Source organism: Corticium candelabrum, chromosome 8 (assembly GCF_963422355.1).
Source record: "Corticium candelabrum chromosome 8, ooCorCand1.1, whole genome shotgun sequence".
NCBI classification, from domain to species: domain Eukaryota; kingdom Metazoa; phylum Porifera; class Homoscleromorpha; order Homosclerophorida; family Plakinidae; genus Corticium; species Corticium candelabrum.
The window spans coordinates 2,898,718-2,914,665 of NC_085092.1; the positions used below are offsets into that span (position 1 = coordinate 2,898,718).

General features: G+C 44.2%; 4 protein-coding genes across 5 annotated transcripts in view; 1 reads left to right on the plus strand and 3 right to left on the minus strand.

The window, feature by feature from the left end:
• Positions 1-2,517: 2,517 nt before the first annotated feature.
• Positions 2,518-3,445, minus strand: LOC134183324 (uncharacterized). Its single transcript, XM_062650823.1, has one exon. It carries the CDS (start codon positions 3,351-3,353, stop codon positions 2,532-2,534), a length of 822 nt encoding a protein of 273 aa, XP_062506807.1. The 5' UTR covers positions 3,354-3,445; the 3' UTR covers positions 2,518-2,531.
• Positions 3,446-3,576: 131 nt separating this feature from the next.
• LOC134183105 (TPR and ankyrin repeat-containing protein 1-like) lies at positions 3,577-12,434 on the minus strand. Its single transcript, XM_062650567.1, has 6 exons — positions 12,122-12,434; positions 11,925-12,063; positions 11,439-11,855; positions 8,051-11,370; positions 7,383-7,991; positions 3,577-7,319 (listed from the first exon to the last, which is right to left on the minus strand). Exons 1-6 carry the CDS (start codon positions 12,380-12,382, stop codon positions 3,786-3,788), a joined length of 8,280 nt encoding a protein of 2,759 aa, XP_062506551.1. The 5' UTR covers positions 12,383-12,434; the 3' UTR covers positions 3,577-3,785.
• A 784-nt stretch (positions 12,435-13,218) lies between these two features.
• The window catches only part of LOC134183848 (lysosomal-associated transmembrane protein 4B-like), a 4,045-nt gene continuing 1,315 nt past the window's right edge, over positions 13,219-15,948 (plus strand). Inside the window, exons 1-6 of the mRNA XM_062651417.1 lie at positions 13,219-13,599; positions 13,844-13,991; positions 14,064-14,155; positions 14,223-14,321; positions 15,680-15,739; positions 15,806-15,892. Of these exons, the coding sequence (XP_062507401.1) occupies positions 13,468-13,599; positions 13,844-13,991; positions 14,064-14,155; positions 14,223-14,321; positions 15,680-15,739; positions 15,806-15,892 (618 nt within the window). The 5' untranslated portion in view covers positions 13,219-13,467. The remainder of the gene's footprint in view (positions 13,600-13,843; positions 13,992-14,063; positions 14,156-14,222; positions 14,322-15,679; positions 15,740-15,805; positions 15,893-15,948) is intronic.
• LOC134183847 (large ribosomal subunit protein uL15-like) overlaps positions 14,669-15,948 on the minus strand; it is a 10,756-nt gene continuing 9,476 nt past the window's right edge. The window contains exon 6 of one of the 2 annotated variants that reach the window (XM_062651416.1): positions 14,669-15,203. The gene's annotated coding sequence lies outside the window, so the exon portion shown is untranslated. The remainder of the gene's footprint in view (positions 15,204-15,948) is intronic. The other variant, XM_062651415.1, reaches the window with a different exon arrangement.

Here is a 15,948-nt window from a genome sequence, read left to right on the forward strand (position 1 = left end):
TACCTAGCGCGGGTCTGGCACCTCAAGGGCTAACGGATGCATGATGTTCTACCGTGGCAACTCGTGCCAGTGGCATTTGGTTGGCTTTGCAGTCTCAGTAGTAGACCACAGTAAGGTGTAATATTTGCTCAGAAAGCGTTTCGAAAGCTTCAGAACTTACAATATCTCAAATCTTTGATACACCTGCAGAGAAAGCACTCTGACAAGTATAAGCTGCTAGGGTATTCAGAAAGGGCAGCAGTACCACTTCAATGCAAGTGAGCACTAACAGTGCTGAACTCTAGTCGACGAGAGATTGACTCTTTCCTAGCCTCGGCCTCCCAGACCCGTGTAGCGCCGATACAAAATCGTCCTCCACGGGTCTGGGATGGTACCGCCTCTTCTCAATATATTGCGGTTGGTCCTAGGACCAGCATTAGTGTTCAGTTCCATAAATGCATACCTTTCCAATTACGGCTGTAATACAAGAACGACGAAGACATGTCGCGCTAGAACATCGTGTCGCATCCCGCTGCACGGGTACCTTTGTGTTTACAGTAGCTACGATTTTATCATTTGTGTGTTAGTAGGGAACGCGAACGGGACATTAGGAAGCACTTTCTTTTACTACTGGTGCCGCGAACGCGATCGGCATGTGTCTGATCGCCGTGAATCCGCTGCGAGTAGCTGATAGTCGCGCGTGGAGCATCGAATTCGCGATGAAAATTCGCGATGCGCGCATCCGCTGTGACTCGATCGTCCGGATTCGATGCGACCTGCCGCGAAATCGAGACAAGACTTCGCCGTGAATTCTCCGCAATCTCTGTGTAGTAGACGTGATCATGAAGTCGTTGAGAATGCAGCTGGCTGGCTAGTGTAGATGTCGGAGCATCAGTTCGAACAAACGGCTCTACTAGGTGTCGTTACTGCCGTTGACAGGCGCAGAATACAAACCACGACGTGTAGGGACGTGAGTTTGCGTGAAGAGCGCACCACAAGTCGTCGTTTGTGTACAGTGTAGACTTTGGTAGACAGCAGATATGCATGAGATGTCTTCGTTGATTACAGCTGTAATTGGGAAGGTATGCATTATGAAACTGAACACTAATGCTGGTCCTAGGACCAACCGCAATATATTAAGAAGAGGCGGTACCATCCCAGACCCGTGGAGGACGATTTTGTATTGGCGCAACACGAGTCTGGGAGGCCGAGGCTACCCCTTTCCAGTACCGGGTACTTTGGTTGAACAATTAGCAATGTGCTTCCAAACGCACTGCAAAGCAGGAAACTTACCTAGGCGTGTGTTCAAAACACCCAACGATTGATTTTAGCCTCAACAACAAGGCACAGGTGTACGTACTCCAATCGCAACCACGCCTAGGGTTAACAACACCAAACAGACATGTACTGGCAAGCATGGACTTAATTAACACTACATGCATGTCACTACAAAGTAGACACAAGCATCCCAAAACTTGTTTATACAGATGGCCGAGTTATTGTTTATACAGGTGGCTGAGAAAGGACAGGCAGTCTTATCATCACACCGTAAATCACTTGGGCGTTTTGTCGCAGGCTACTCTCCGTTAGGACTTTGAAGGTACAGTCGAAAGTTATGATCAGTAATCAAAATTGGAACGTCCTGTGCGACTCCGCCTAGACTGGCGGATAAGCTCCAACAACCATAATGTAATACTAATGTCGGGATTACACGAGCGCTACACTGTACGTACCAGTGAACGCACACTATACAGGGCCGTAGGAGCCGGTGCGGCTGGTGCGGCCATGGCCGCACCACTTTTTGTAGCCTCGCCTAGCCAGACCCTTCTCTGCGCGAGCGAAAGAGAGAGAAGAGGAAAAACAAACACATATAAGGAGGCATTCAATTTGAAACCAGACTGACAGACATTAATTGGAGCATTGGTCTCTTGCTTTAACGCGCACTAAATTAAAAGCCACGCCCTTTAGCGTGCGTTAGGCCGTACCACTTTTTATTTGCTTCCTACGGGCCTGCTATACATTCCAAAGTTGTTTACATGGTCGTTTCCGTCGAGTCGCTACTTCCTGTGAGACGACTATTATAACCCTCGCTACGCCTAATAGCCCCGCAGGTTCGGAAACTGCATGATGACGTCGTTCTAGCGGGAAGACGGTTGGTCTAGGCAAGTAAAGTATTAGATAGTGTTGAGGTGAAGACGCGGCTTTTGTTTTAATCAATCCTCTTTCTAATTTAATTAACAGTTAACACCACAGCATAGAATGAAAATGTCAGTATGGTACAGCTATCGGTATCGGCCGATACTTGGAAACCGAGGTATCGGTATCAAAACATGGTATCGGTGGAATACTAATTTCTATATACAAGAAGACTTGACAAGCTACCTTCAGTGTTCGACCAGAATCTAGTGAGTTACTCACGTCACGTGTCTGAAAGCTTCCTTTGTAGTTGGATAAGTTCCTTCGCTATATATATATATATATACATATATATATATATATATATATATATATTTTTTTTTTTTTTTTTTTACATATGTATATATATATTATAACTAAATGTCCCATATGGGACAAACAAAAAACATACATGAAAGACAAGTATTATTACTGGATATGTCAAACAAGTGCACTACTGGTCCAAAGACGACAGAAATACATGAGTTATAAAGATTTATAGAGAAGGAAGTAGAAAGTGCGATGATGAGAAAACAAATCAGGAGTAGAGGACATTGTGGCAGCAGCACAGGCAGACGAATAGACACGATGAGCGCTGAGTGCTCAAAGAGCAGGGTGAAGGTGCGGCATACATCAGACTCCCGAATGACCATGTTGTCCAGCAGGGAAGAGGAGAAAATAAAGACAAGGCGACATGAATAAGACAACGGGAACACCATAGAGAGCCGAAGAAACCTGAAGAGCGCGAAATGCTGAAAGAGCAGGGTGAAGGTGCGGCAAACATCAAACTCTTGACCAACCATGTTGTCCAACAGAGAAGTGAGGAGAAGAAGGAAGACGAGATGACACAAGAAGCATGAATAAGACAACGGGAACACCATAGAGAGCCGAAGAAACCTGAAGAGCGCGAAATGCTGAAAGAGCAGGGTGAAGGTGCGGCAAACATCAAACTCTTGACCAACCATGTTGTCCAACAGAGAAGTGAGGAGAAGAAGGAAGACGAGATGACACAAGAAGCATGAATAAGACAACGGGAACACCATAGAGAGTCGAAGAAACCTGAAGAGCGCGAAATGCTGAAAGAGCAGGGTGTAGGTGCGGCAAACATCAGACTCCTGACCGACCATGTTGTCCAGCAGAGAAGTGACGAGAAGGAAGACCAGATGACACAAGAAGAATGAGTAAGACAGCAGAAACATCACAGACGGCCGAAGAAACGAATAGCGTTCATTCCCCCAATGGGATCCCTTCACGTGGATGAGGACTGACGCAAGCAGCCAGAGTGGCAAAAGCCACAATGGCGCAACCTGGATATATATATATATATATATATATATATATATGTATGTATGTATGTATGTATATACGCTGCTTCCCGCAAACACCTAGCTGATTACTAAATTCTCTTGTAACTAACGTTCATAACTCATATAACCGTATAATTTTAATCCTACAAGCATGCGCACATCAACGATTGATACCATTTTATGAAGCGTAAAAAGTTAACCATCGAGCAAAAAGCAAAATATACCGTCACAAATGCTTCCCCTAATCCAGCGACTTAAAACAATAAAACAAGACAAAACTGCGTGCTCAAATCAGAGTACGTGCGACGTGTTCCTGAGATATAATCATTTCTTTCTTCCGCCCTTTCTTCGTCTCTTTCCAGTATGTTTCTTCTGGTTTCGGCTCCGCTCTTCGACGTCGACGCTCAATTCGCCGACGTCCGCCAGATCGTCGCCGTCTCCGTCTTCCAATAAATGATCCTCGGAGTTGAGACCGTTTTGTACGTCACCCACAGGTACCTCCGACGTATCCGGCTGATGCAGATGCGATTCCTGTTGCCTGATATCGTCAATCTGTTTCTGCAACACGGTCAATTTGTTTCTCAGTGCTTCCGTCGGTTCCGTAAAAATCCAAATTCCGATGTCCCATTTCCTTTGCTTTTCGTTGTCGACGACTTTTCGTTCGAGGCTATTCAAATCGCCCTCTAGGTCGCTCATCTCGAGTTCCATTCGGTCTCCTAGCCAGACCACTTCCGATTCCCGAATGGTATGAAGAAACCGGCGCACGCTATGAAATACGGGGTATATGTCATTGCAGTAAAACTTTCTGTAGGTTAGGAACGAATACCACGTCGTCCAGTGCCCCGAACTTCCTTCGTGGGTTTGTCGAGTTTGCAACTCAAACACCGGTATCGTGTTAGAGTTACGGAGTTCCTCCCCGTCTTCTTCGGGGCGGACAAAAGTGACGTCACAAACTAAGCATCCGCGGTCGTCCAAATCATATCGCGAAAATCTTTCTTCTGGGTTCTCATTCCCGTCAGCTGTCTTGGATACTTTGTCATGTTTCTTCCTCAGCATCTCGCCAAAATAGAGCTTCAATAACTGCCTTTTCCTGAACAAATCTGCTTCCTCGTTTCTTACCTCTTTTTCGAGCCTCGTCATTTCATCGATTGGCAATTGCTCGATATTCTGTTCCATGTCGTCTTCGTCTTCCAGTTCTTCTTCTTCACCATCTTCACCTGCTAGCATCGACGGTACCGCTTGGTTGACGTCATCATCGCCCTTGATCCCTAATTGTCCGTTTGCCGTCAAACAGTCGTCGTCATCATCACCATCCATTTTCATTAGTGGTCTGTCTTCATAGTATTCATCTATTTTAGTCTCAACGTAACACACTTGTCGGGATGAATTGACAACAACGTCACACACAAACTCTCCTCTTTCGCGTAGTAACTTCTCCAAGCAATGAACCAAATCTCCTACCACGACCGCACTGCTTATTTCGTCGAGGCACGACAACAAGCGAAGCGGGAGGGTCGTTGCAACTGTCGACTGCAATTGGACTGCCAATCTTGCAAGGGCTTTGCGAATTAGTACCTCATTCTTGGACGGAACTGTGAATCCTACAGCTGAGTTAATCAAAAGAACGAGTGCAAGAGTAACACATCTCTCACTCTCGCCAGACTCTATTCGCAGGCTGCTTAAGAGAGAATCACCAAGCAAACTAAATCGGTCTGAGATTATGCCGAGAAAAAGATCAACAGCATATTGCAACAAATCTCTGACTTTCTTCAAAATATTTCGCTGGTTCTTGCACTTGCGAATCTCTCTCAAATGCCACTCGACGTTACCCATAACGAGAACATTCCAATACCGAACACTTTCGATATATGACAACGGCATACATGCTCTTAGTCGAACCGGCTGCTGCAAATGAATAGCCAAGGTAAGACAATAGAGAATCTCCGACTCCATAACAGAAAGAGCAACAGAAACATTAGGAAGACACTGCAAAGATGTCATTTTGAGAGGTCTTGTAAGAAACCTCTTCAGCAGAGTACTAGACGCTTTCACAAAATTACTATCTCGATACAACATGTGTTGCGCATCAACCCAAAGTCTCACAAACAATTTAGCCCAAAATGAGTCTTTGTTTACCAAAGCGCCGGTCTTCTGCAACAGGAACGATCTCCGTTTAAAAGGAGACCTCTGTAGACGTTCGTTAAACTCATACTCTTCGTTGTGCAAAAACTTCGGCAAAGGATTACTCTTCAGCACGAAAGACTGATAGAGGCTCCACATTTGATGCGTAAAGTTGACATCACATAGCCTGCTCATGAAGTGCGTCTCCCTAAACGCTTTATCCAGAGCTTTGTGGACAAAATCTTTGCACTTGTGGCTTAGTTTGAGGAGAGCATCAGCAAGGACCGAGCTCGGACAAGCCAAAGACGACGAATGACCTCCGCTCCAAATCAGTTCGGATAGCAGCTCAACCACTGGAGCTGCCCTGCTTTGAATGTTCTTGACGACTGCTCCAGCGTTATTCGATTTCTGAATATTACCTAATACGGTACTGATAGTCGCCTCGAATTCAATAACCTTTTCCAGTACCTTCATCCTCCGTAGGACGGATTCTGAGGAATGGTCATGATCACGTCTACAACCTCCTTCTACACCCGCACATCCTTGTCCGGTCTTAAAGGCAATGCACAGACGACTCTTTTCTACTTGCACTAACAGTTGGCTCCGGCCACTTTCGACTAGAGTTTTAAGTAGCTGTAGTGCACGAACCGACAACATGGATTGAGCTTCAGCATGAGTAAATCGTCTAGCCTCATCGAGCTTCATCCAAATAGAGTAAAGTTCGTTTGTCTCGTACTGGCTAGTGCCAACTTCCCGAAGTCCATAAAAACGGAAACATTTCTCAACTTGCTGATTATCAGATGTTGATTTACCAGCATGTAGACACCGATAGAGCTCTGCTGCTATCGGCAGCGTATGCTGAGCAGCTTTCAACTCACTGTCAGTTTTAAGTTTTGCCTTCATTAGATGAGTTGCTGCTTCTACTTCTCCAGCCAAACAATCAGCTTTTGCTGATTGAAACGAAGCTCGAGCTTTCTGTGCGTCAACAAGACTACGCTTCAATACAGCAATCAACAAAGTTGCAATTCCTTGTCCTACGGAATCTCGTTCCGACCCAAATAGTTTCCAGGCTTCATTTGCTTGTTTTTCAATTATCTCCTTTTGAGCTTCATTGGCTTGTTTGTCAGTCACGACACTGGAAGTTTGAGTTTCAGCAACCTCTTTCTGAGCTTCATTCCCTAGCGATTCAGCTTCAATTGCTCGCTTTTCAGTCGTCTCGTTTTTATTCATTTCCAAAAACAATTTGGCGGCGTCCAGTAGAGAACACTCAGCCTTAAATGCATTGTCACCGGCATCTACTCGGGCTGCTTGTCTATAGTCATGCGCATCATAAAGCATATCTCTAGCCTCTCGTGTACGTCCGGCCTTGAGTAATGTTTGAACTACTTGTCCTGATAGTCCGAGATTCTTGTAAAACTTGACTTTGAACTCAAACTCAGGAAAAGTGTCAACAACCGCGTCCATTTTGTCTCTATTACCTTCCTTGTAATGCATACGCGCTGCAGTCCACAACAGCTTCCTTTCCGTCATGTCAGCGGCAGGAGGTTTCAAATCGCTGCAATGACCAACTGCCCTTTTTATGTCTTCATAGTGACGAACAGCCTCCACTCCTTCCTCATATCTCCTATTGGCATAAAGCAGACGTAACGTCGAATGAAAGTCTAGTCCTTCTCTGTAGCAGCGAAGAGCATCTTCTAGCCTACGACAATCTTCATAGACTTGTCCCGCCCTCCTCAACTACAACAAAAGATAAAGTAGAATAACATGCATGTCAAACAACTACCAACAAAGTCAAATTACCAAATGAGACTTTTCCAACACACCAGCTGCAAGCATTGGTTCTCCACCCTTCAATAGTAACTGCCCAGCTTGTTTAAACATCCCACACTTCAGAGCGTGCAAAGCCGCATGAACAACTTTCTCCACTTTCGCTTTCTTATCGATCGTACTAGCAGCCTCAATTACCAAATGACGCATAAGACTCTTAGACTCCTTTGTCGTGTCTCCAGCCTTGCCGTAGCACTTCCCAGCCAATTTCCACCTCTCGTGAGAGTAGAAGTAATCGCCTTGCTTAGCCCAGTCATCAGGAGTACTATCCTTCGCAAACCTAAACGCACCCTCACCCTCCTCCGCTTCTTTCTCACTTTCAATTCTCACCACTTCAAAAGCAGTAAAGTAATCAAACATCGGCGATCTCTTTGTTTCGTTCTTGTCATAAATCCAGACATTACTTCTCGCTCTTGTCAACGCTGTGTAAAGATGCTTCAGCTCAGAGCTGAGAAGCTTGTGCTTCGTCTCTTCAAACTTCAACGACCGCAGAGTACGACCTGACGACAACGAGTAGGTACGAAAAATTTCAGGACTTTGTTCCTCAAGAAACGAGTACACAACCCTCCAATCGTCTTGGACCTATAAAAACCACTAAAATTATTAAGCAGACATAGTTACCTCCAAACGCATTCACGCACCTTTGAGTCTGTAAAGAAGTTGTAGAGAAGAACGTCATCAAATTCCAAACCCTTGGCCTCAAAGACAGTCATAACTAGTCCGACCGTTAGTTCCTCGGGCATTCTGTCTATCACGTCTTCTGATCTGACAAGAATCACTTGCCTTGCACCAAACTCAATAGGCGATGAGCGCCTCCTGTTGCCTCTCAACATCAGTGCCAATTCTTCGTATTCCGTCACCATAAGCAACGAAGGCTTTGGACCGGGAAAAATCCCTTGATCTTTCGGCAAAATGTCAAACGTCTCCGGAAAAAAGTGCTCCATTAGAACGACCACACGATTGGCAAGCTCTAGAATCCCAGTGTGCGATCGATAGTTTTCCGTCAGTTGAAGCATTTCGGGTACTTTGATCTTACTACAGATACGATTAGCTCGACTGGCATGGTAAAATAGCGACCTGATATCTTTGAAACGAAACGAGACACCTCGCATAATACCCTGCGCCGTATCACCGGTCAAAAATAGAGCATTCGGGTCTTGACAGCAACGCAGAAAGAGAGCAATTTCGGCCTGCGTGAAGTCTTGCGTCTCATCAACGTAGAATTGATTGACGGCCCAACCCAAATTTTGACGCTCCTCGAGCTGACGGTAAAGGTAAAACACTAAATCGCATTCGTCGTAAGCTCGTAGATGCTTCTTCAATTTTTCATATCTGAGAAACATGGCATAAATCTCTTCTCTGTTGCCTTCAAAATTGGGCGCCTGTTTACGACCAAAGTGACTGTACTCATCTAGAGAAAGACAACCGTTTTCAGAGTGCAATGCTTCGAGAGATCCTTTAATGAACGATTTGATTTCAGTCCACACAAGAGATGGGTGATATGAACACTTGTTTTTCTCTTCACTGGCTTTCCGGACGTTTGACCACATAGAGGTTTCAAAGTAGGCGTATGTTACCTCATTAATAGTAGAGTCGGTACCTCTTGTAGTCTCGACAGCATCGGTCAAAAGACGGGTGACGTCTTCCATCTCTTCTTCTCCATTGCTGTCATTCCCGCCATCTTCAGCGTCTGAAACATCCTCTTCAAGTTGAGGCACCGTGTCGAGTAAACTATCGATATCACCCCACGTGTTCACTTTTTGCTTGAGAGCGCCGTTGTCTAGACGCTCAAAAAATGGCTTCTCAAGAGATCCATCCAGAAGAAGCAGCCATTGTCTTGAGGTAAGAAATAATGGAAACTGAAGAGGAAGCACATCGCTGAGACGATATGGCAGCAGTTCGTTTTCATAGGGAAGATGATTCTGTGCAATTGTATCTCCACGGCAGAGGTTGAAAAAGTTCTTGCGCATGCGATCGCAAAGTACACCGTTCTTGGTAACAAAGATTTGCTGCAGATGAACAAATGTCGCCTCCGTAGCGGTCGATTGATCTGACGGCTCGCACGTTTCTGCGACATCAGTCACACGTGGAGTGTAACCGTTTGACTTTTCCTGATGAGTATGCGTGGCAACACCATTTTCGCGTGCTATTGGAGCCTCTGATAAATAGCACGTGCTGCCTTGTGCGACCGACTCTCTCTTTCCCTTAGGAAGAAGAACGGTGCAAGGAATAAGTTCAAAATTTGGAACATCGTCATAATGTTTGGTATCATTTTGTTCGCCTCCATTTTCAGCGGAAACCGTTTGGGGAGGGTGTGAGATCACACGAGGTTGCACACTGTCCACTTGCTCTTGCATATCTGAAGTATTAGTGGTGTCTGAAGAATACTGCATTTGTCGCCACCAAGGGCTGTCCGGACTGGTGGTGTTCCAATATTTCTTAAAAACGACCCACATTCTGTACAAGCAACAGGTTGTCTTACCAGTTCCACTTCGCCCCAACAACAACGTAGATGTGGAATCGGACCGATAAATGATATCCCACTCTTCCGGATTGACATCAAAGCAGAAATCGACATCTGCTGCTTCTTGAGTGACTATTGCAGAAGTGACCATGCTTTCGGTGACAGAGTAGAATTTCACAATGTTAAAATCTTTCTCTTGAGGATTTGCGGGTGGAACGAGAGACTCCAGCGTTGTCTTTACAGTCTCCCCTGTTTTTAAAAGATACTTCTTAGGTAGACATTCATGCTGTGAGCGACTTCTAAAACCTGCCTGTTCTTCGTTACTAATTCCTTCTAAAAGCCTAATATTTATAGCTGCCTCTCCTTTCTTATGACACTGCGCTATTCTTTCTATTCTTCGACTCAATTGGTCATGTTTAAACACTATGTCCCAAATGCGGACGACTTCTGTGTAGACATGGCGTCTTGATCCAACGGAAGAGTCATCCATGTCTTTCTTGACTGTACTAAGACGAGGGGAAAATGACTTGGCTCTTTCCCAAACTATTCGAACATCTTGACTCACGTTGGCTTCAAACAGTACCAGACCAGATGGTGTACCCTTTATTTCACGACACAAATCATGTCTCCATTCCCCGTTCGCAAGCATTCGGATTTTCTCAACCACCACTCGAGCCATACCACGGTTCTTCTTCCTGTTGTGTAAGAGTTTCCATACATCAGCAGTGCAACGCACTTCCCATACACATTTACTCAATTCGTATGGTTTTTCTTCTAGTGGAGTAGCCAAGTTAGTCTTCACAATACCATCAAATCCAGCTGAGGTGGAGACTTCTGACGGACATGTATCCGCTTTCTTTCCTGAAATACCGGCCAATGTACTGTCAAAAGGCTCTTGTGGGGTGACAAGAAAAGGAACTGTTTCAGAAGTGACAGAGTCATGAGAGCTGGTAGACATCTTCGTTTTCTCTTGCACTTTCCTATCCATGACCCAGTCAAGATGACTGGTTTTAGACATTTCACTCAAAAATTGTGATATCTGATCTCTAAGTACTTGCTTCTCCAATTTAGCTGCTTGCTTTGAACTAGAGGGTACACACAATTCAAGATGTTTATCTCCTACAGGCACATTCTGTTTGAGGGAATCATTGATTTGACTAGCTGCCTGCTCCCGCTTTTTACGATTGGATGTAGTATCTTTCTTCTTGTCTTTCTTAGTCTTAGACTGACTAGAATCCTTCTGTCGCTTCAAATGATTAGATATCAATTTTCGTCTCTTGTCTTTGCTTATCAAATCATCCTCAGGCAGTTTGTTCCGTTTGTTTCTAAGTGTTGGATCAAGTCCGTGTTCTAGGAGAGTCATCAAGACATCTCCATTGCTCTTAGAGTAGCGCTTGTTGCATACTACATGCAAAGGGGTATCGCCAGAATTGTCAGTAACCCATTGTTGCCATTCACATTTTTCCAGTAAAAACTTCAAAAATGTCAAGTTGCTACCTAGCAATGAAGTAAAATGTCAATGTATTAATCTAACATTTCATTACAGCGTACAAAATGTTCCTTACTATTTACAGCCCATGATGATGCCACATGAAGTGGCCCCCCAGTGGGTGATATTGAAGCTGGATCAGCACCCATTTCTACAAGAACGACTGCTAAACGTTGGTTCCCAGCTCTGTGAGCAGCTTGAAGGGGTGTAACATTCAAATCATCCGGGTTCTGTTCATCAGTCCAAGGCCTGTTTACCCCAGCTCCATGTGCAATGAGATTGTCTATAAGCTGGTTATTGTCTGCATGTTTCTGAATAAACGGCACCAAGGGAACAGATGCTGCAACCTGCAAGCCAGAATCAGGCAGCATTGCGTCGTGTACAAACACAAATATTAGAGTATCCCAATCTTTGTTTTTTAAAAAGAGTTTCACACACTCTGTCCAATGGCAAATGTCTACTGACTTTAGTTGATTGCTCGGTAGTGCAACCTCTGGAATTAATATACTAATTACTTGTGCCTGTACTAATACACAAGCATATATAAATGATCTCAGCTAACCTTTATAGTCCTTCGCTAACTTGAGAATGCGAACAATCATGAGGTAGTCAGGGTCACGTGACAAACCGTAACTAAACGCTTGAACGGCTTTGGCTGTTCTTCCCAGGCTAGCAAGAGCCTCTCCTTTGCGATAGTAACCCTACGACAAACATTACAATAAAAAATTACAATTATGTGTCAAAGTAACCCGTATGTACCTTTCCCCAATTCGAATTCAAGAGGATACATTTTTCTGAGTCCGCTAGGGCTTCCTCGTATCGGCGTAGTCTGAGCAGAGTTATGGAGCGATTAGAGTACACTTTGTCCATCGCAGTCGAGCCGTATTGGATGGCTTTGCTGTAGAAATCTAGTGCGTCTTTCCAACGCTGGGTCTTGAAGCATCGATTCCCCTCCTCTTTCGCTCTGTCCCCACGTTCGAAGGAAGATGGTTGTTTTGAAATGAGCTTCTGTTTGCTCATAGTCGCGTACAGACCTTGAACTGCGACGAATGACGAATGACAGACTCACGTGACATTTGCTTCTAATCTGAGTACGCTAGGCAGGAAACAGGTGTGAGAGCTTTTTGTTCAGATCACGTGACATGCCAAAGAGCACTGTGGATGCATGTGTATTACGGAACAATATAATCACTAAACTAGACTTCGTTTGTGGTCAGTGGCGTAAGACGGAGGGGGCTGTCCGTGGGAAACTACCTCGCTTGCCAGACCGTAAACCGATTTGCAATTTCAATTCCTACACTGATCTCGATCCCCGGCCGGGCACTCGTCTAGGCTAGCAGACTAGATGTGACCCAGTGTAGCTGACCGAAGCCTCCAACAGAGATACGAGAAGAGAGAGTAGGGTGTCCAGACGGAATTTTGCAACGCCCACAGCTTTTCGTACCGCGAGACGATGATCTCTAGGCTGTTTCCGTTGAATACACCATTTCTAGACACCATGCATGACGCTCGGATTTACACTCCTAACTCTAGGTACCCGCTCATACATGTCGGTCCCCAATGCGGGCGCAGACTGCTACCGTATTCATATACAGCCTGTAGAGAGATCTAACCTACTCAAAATTCCATTCCCTTCTTGCATGCTTTTCGAAGCGTAGAGGTACTAAACGACTAGCCTACAGTGTCTACGTATACATAGCTACAAGTGGTATGAGTAGTGGCTACAATGCGTATAGAAGCGGAAAATTAGTGTGGTAGGTGAAAGTTTCAGTTTGGCGCCTAGACGAAGGTGAAAACTGTGATATAGCACCCAGAAGCCGCTCCTAGTTTCAAGGTAGATGATTAGGTAGCGTTGTTCCATTGGTCAGAAGTCTCTCAGAGAAACGATGGTAACAAATTGCTTCATTCCCCTGTCTTCCATTGGTTGACTTGCTCTGGAGAAATCAGATTGGGTTACAAATTTTGCTTTATCCGCCGTCTTCACACGTAGAAAACTTCTGGAGCCAGTGCAACTGCAGCATTTCAAAGCAACCTCCCTAGTAAAAGCGAGACAAGTCATTCCAATTTCCGCTTCTGGACAGCACCAATATCTATCTATTCCAGTCATGTACAGGCAATTTTCTTCGAACAACGGCAGCTCTACTGCCGAGCGGACTCTCAGAAGTCCGTCACGAGAGAGATGCTGCTTCTGCGTCAAACTACAGTCAGGCACTGTAGCCATTGCCGTGTTCTACATTGTAAGTGTCACAATCATGCAACCAAATTGTTGCAGCATGAGTCTAGTCGTCATCTGATTTGACCGGAATTAGTTTGACTGAACATATATTTCCGGTCTGGAAAAAGTACACAAAGCTTTGCTAAACACTCTAAAGTAGTGGCTTTGAATGACTTTCGAAAGTGGCTTTTGCATTCTTGGTCATTACGCGTCGCCGTTAGTTTAGTTAGCTAATTAGCTATCTAAAATGTCTTCCCTACTTGCAGGTGCTGTATGGCGCGACAGCTATTTGCTCCACAGTCTTGCTCGCAAACGGAAGCGTGCAAACCAAACTTACTCGCGGTATGTGCTACCACATGGAGACTGCGACTGCAGTAGACGGAAATTGCCAGCCAGGTGACGTCAGCAAATACGGTAAAATGTAGCAGCTAATTAACTGTTAACCACAAGAAAGTACGCGTTTCTGAGTGAGCTACTTTGCTTCAGAAACGTGGGTAATACTTTTGGCAAGTGCAGGATTTGTTATCTCTGTTGTTGCTATTCCTGTCGCCGCAATGATGATGCATGGAGTGTTGAAGGTTGGTATATCAGATGGAATTTCGTTTCAATGATGAAATACTAGCAACGCTATCTTGCGTCTTGTAGGATCATTACAATCTAATATTGCCAATGTTTATCTGGAACATTGTGGATATCCTGCGTGATACAATATGCTTTTTCTCAATGTACAAGCTCTGGGGAGCGGTAAGATATACAAAAGTTCCCTACCATCTAATGTACTACCAGCACCAGCACCAGCACTAGCACCAGCAGCACCACTACTAGTATTACTATATATATATATATATATATATATATATATATATATATATATATATATATATATATATATACAGCAACTTGCTATTCAATTATGAAAACATAACTCAAGAATGATTCATAAGAGAATTCAGCTTGAAGTGCAGGACGTTAATAGTTGGAATATACCTAGTGTAATGTAAGACTTGTTGGTTTGGGGATGTTTGGGGATTGTTTTATTTTGAAAGAACACACACACCACACACACACACACACACACACACACACACACACACACACACACACACACACACACACACACACACACACACACACACACATTAATATACATAATACATAGAGTTGAATGGCAATTTGGCATGAAGTATGATTCAATGATGCAAAATTGAACGTGCAGTATAGACCCCGGGTTTAGTTAATTAATTAGTTAATTAGTATTAAGCAAACAAGGCCAGAATAAGAGACATACTTAGACAAATTGATTTCAGATACCATGATAGACAGATTGATTCGTGCAGTCTAAAGCAACTGTTCCACTAATATTAGTAAGCTAATTGTCTCACCGACTGCAGACCATATCACAACACTACCAAATTTATAGATGTTAGCCGTATGTATAAAGGATAACTTTAATAGGATAAATATATAGGATGAATACCAATGCATGATATTTGAAAAAATGCTGGATCCAAATGGTTGTAGTTCAAACAAGTCAAAGCATGTGACAACATTATGAATGCCGGATGAAAGTGATTGTGGCTATAGATAGTGTAGTTTCATCCAATGTGCAGTGACAGCCCAAAAGATCTAGAACATATGCAAACTCGAAAGGGACAAAGTCACAGTCTATAGCTATACTATTCAACGAGATAATTAGTAAATAAGAATAAAATAATCTAATAGAAGAAAAGTACCAAACCCGATAACTGGTGCTATATGCATGATGTCACCAGGTGCAAACCAGTTGTTCAGTGTTCACACACACACGCACGTGCACACACACACGCACGTGCACACACACACGCACACACACACACACACACACACACACACACACACACGAGCACTGCAAATTCACCTGCTACGACATACGACAATATATTCAATATACTCATTAGATAACAGAGCAGCTTGTTTGTGTACAATCTAGAACCAAGCCAGAGAGCAAAAGCAAAACAGCGACAGTAGAGAACCCTGTCTACCTAATGTGCATTATCACAATGACACCAAGAGACACATGATACACCACAATAGCAAACTCTAACACATAATTTCTCTTCTAGCTGCCTGAGGACTTCGTCCCAGTCTTTGTCGTGTTGTTCTTCATATTGCAATCACTGAGGGTAAAACACAAACTATGGCGTCATCACCAAACATGACGTCATAGCTAACCTACTTTCTGTACGTAGGGATATTTCATCAGTCCTCTCTGGGCAGCTTACAGACGAGCCAAGTTAAACCAACAAGTCCGTGAGCCGATACGACTAACAAAGCAGGTAAGTGAAACCACTCCACAACATTGTTACTTTGTCACTCGTGCATCAACCCTACT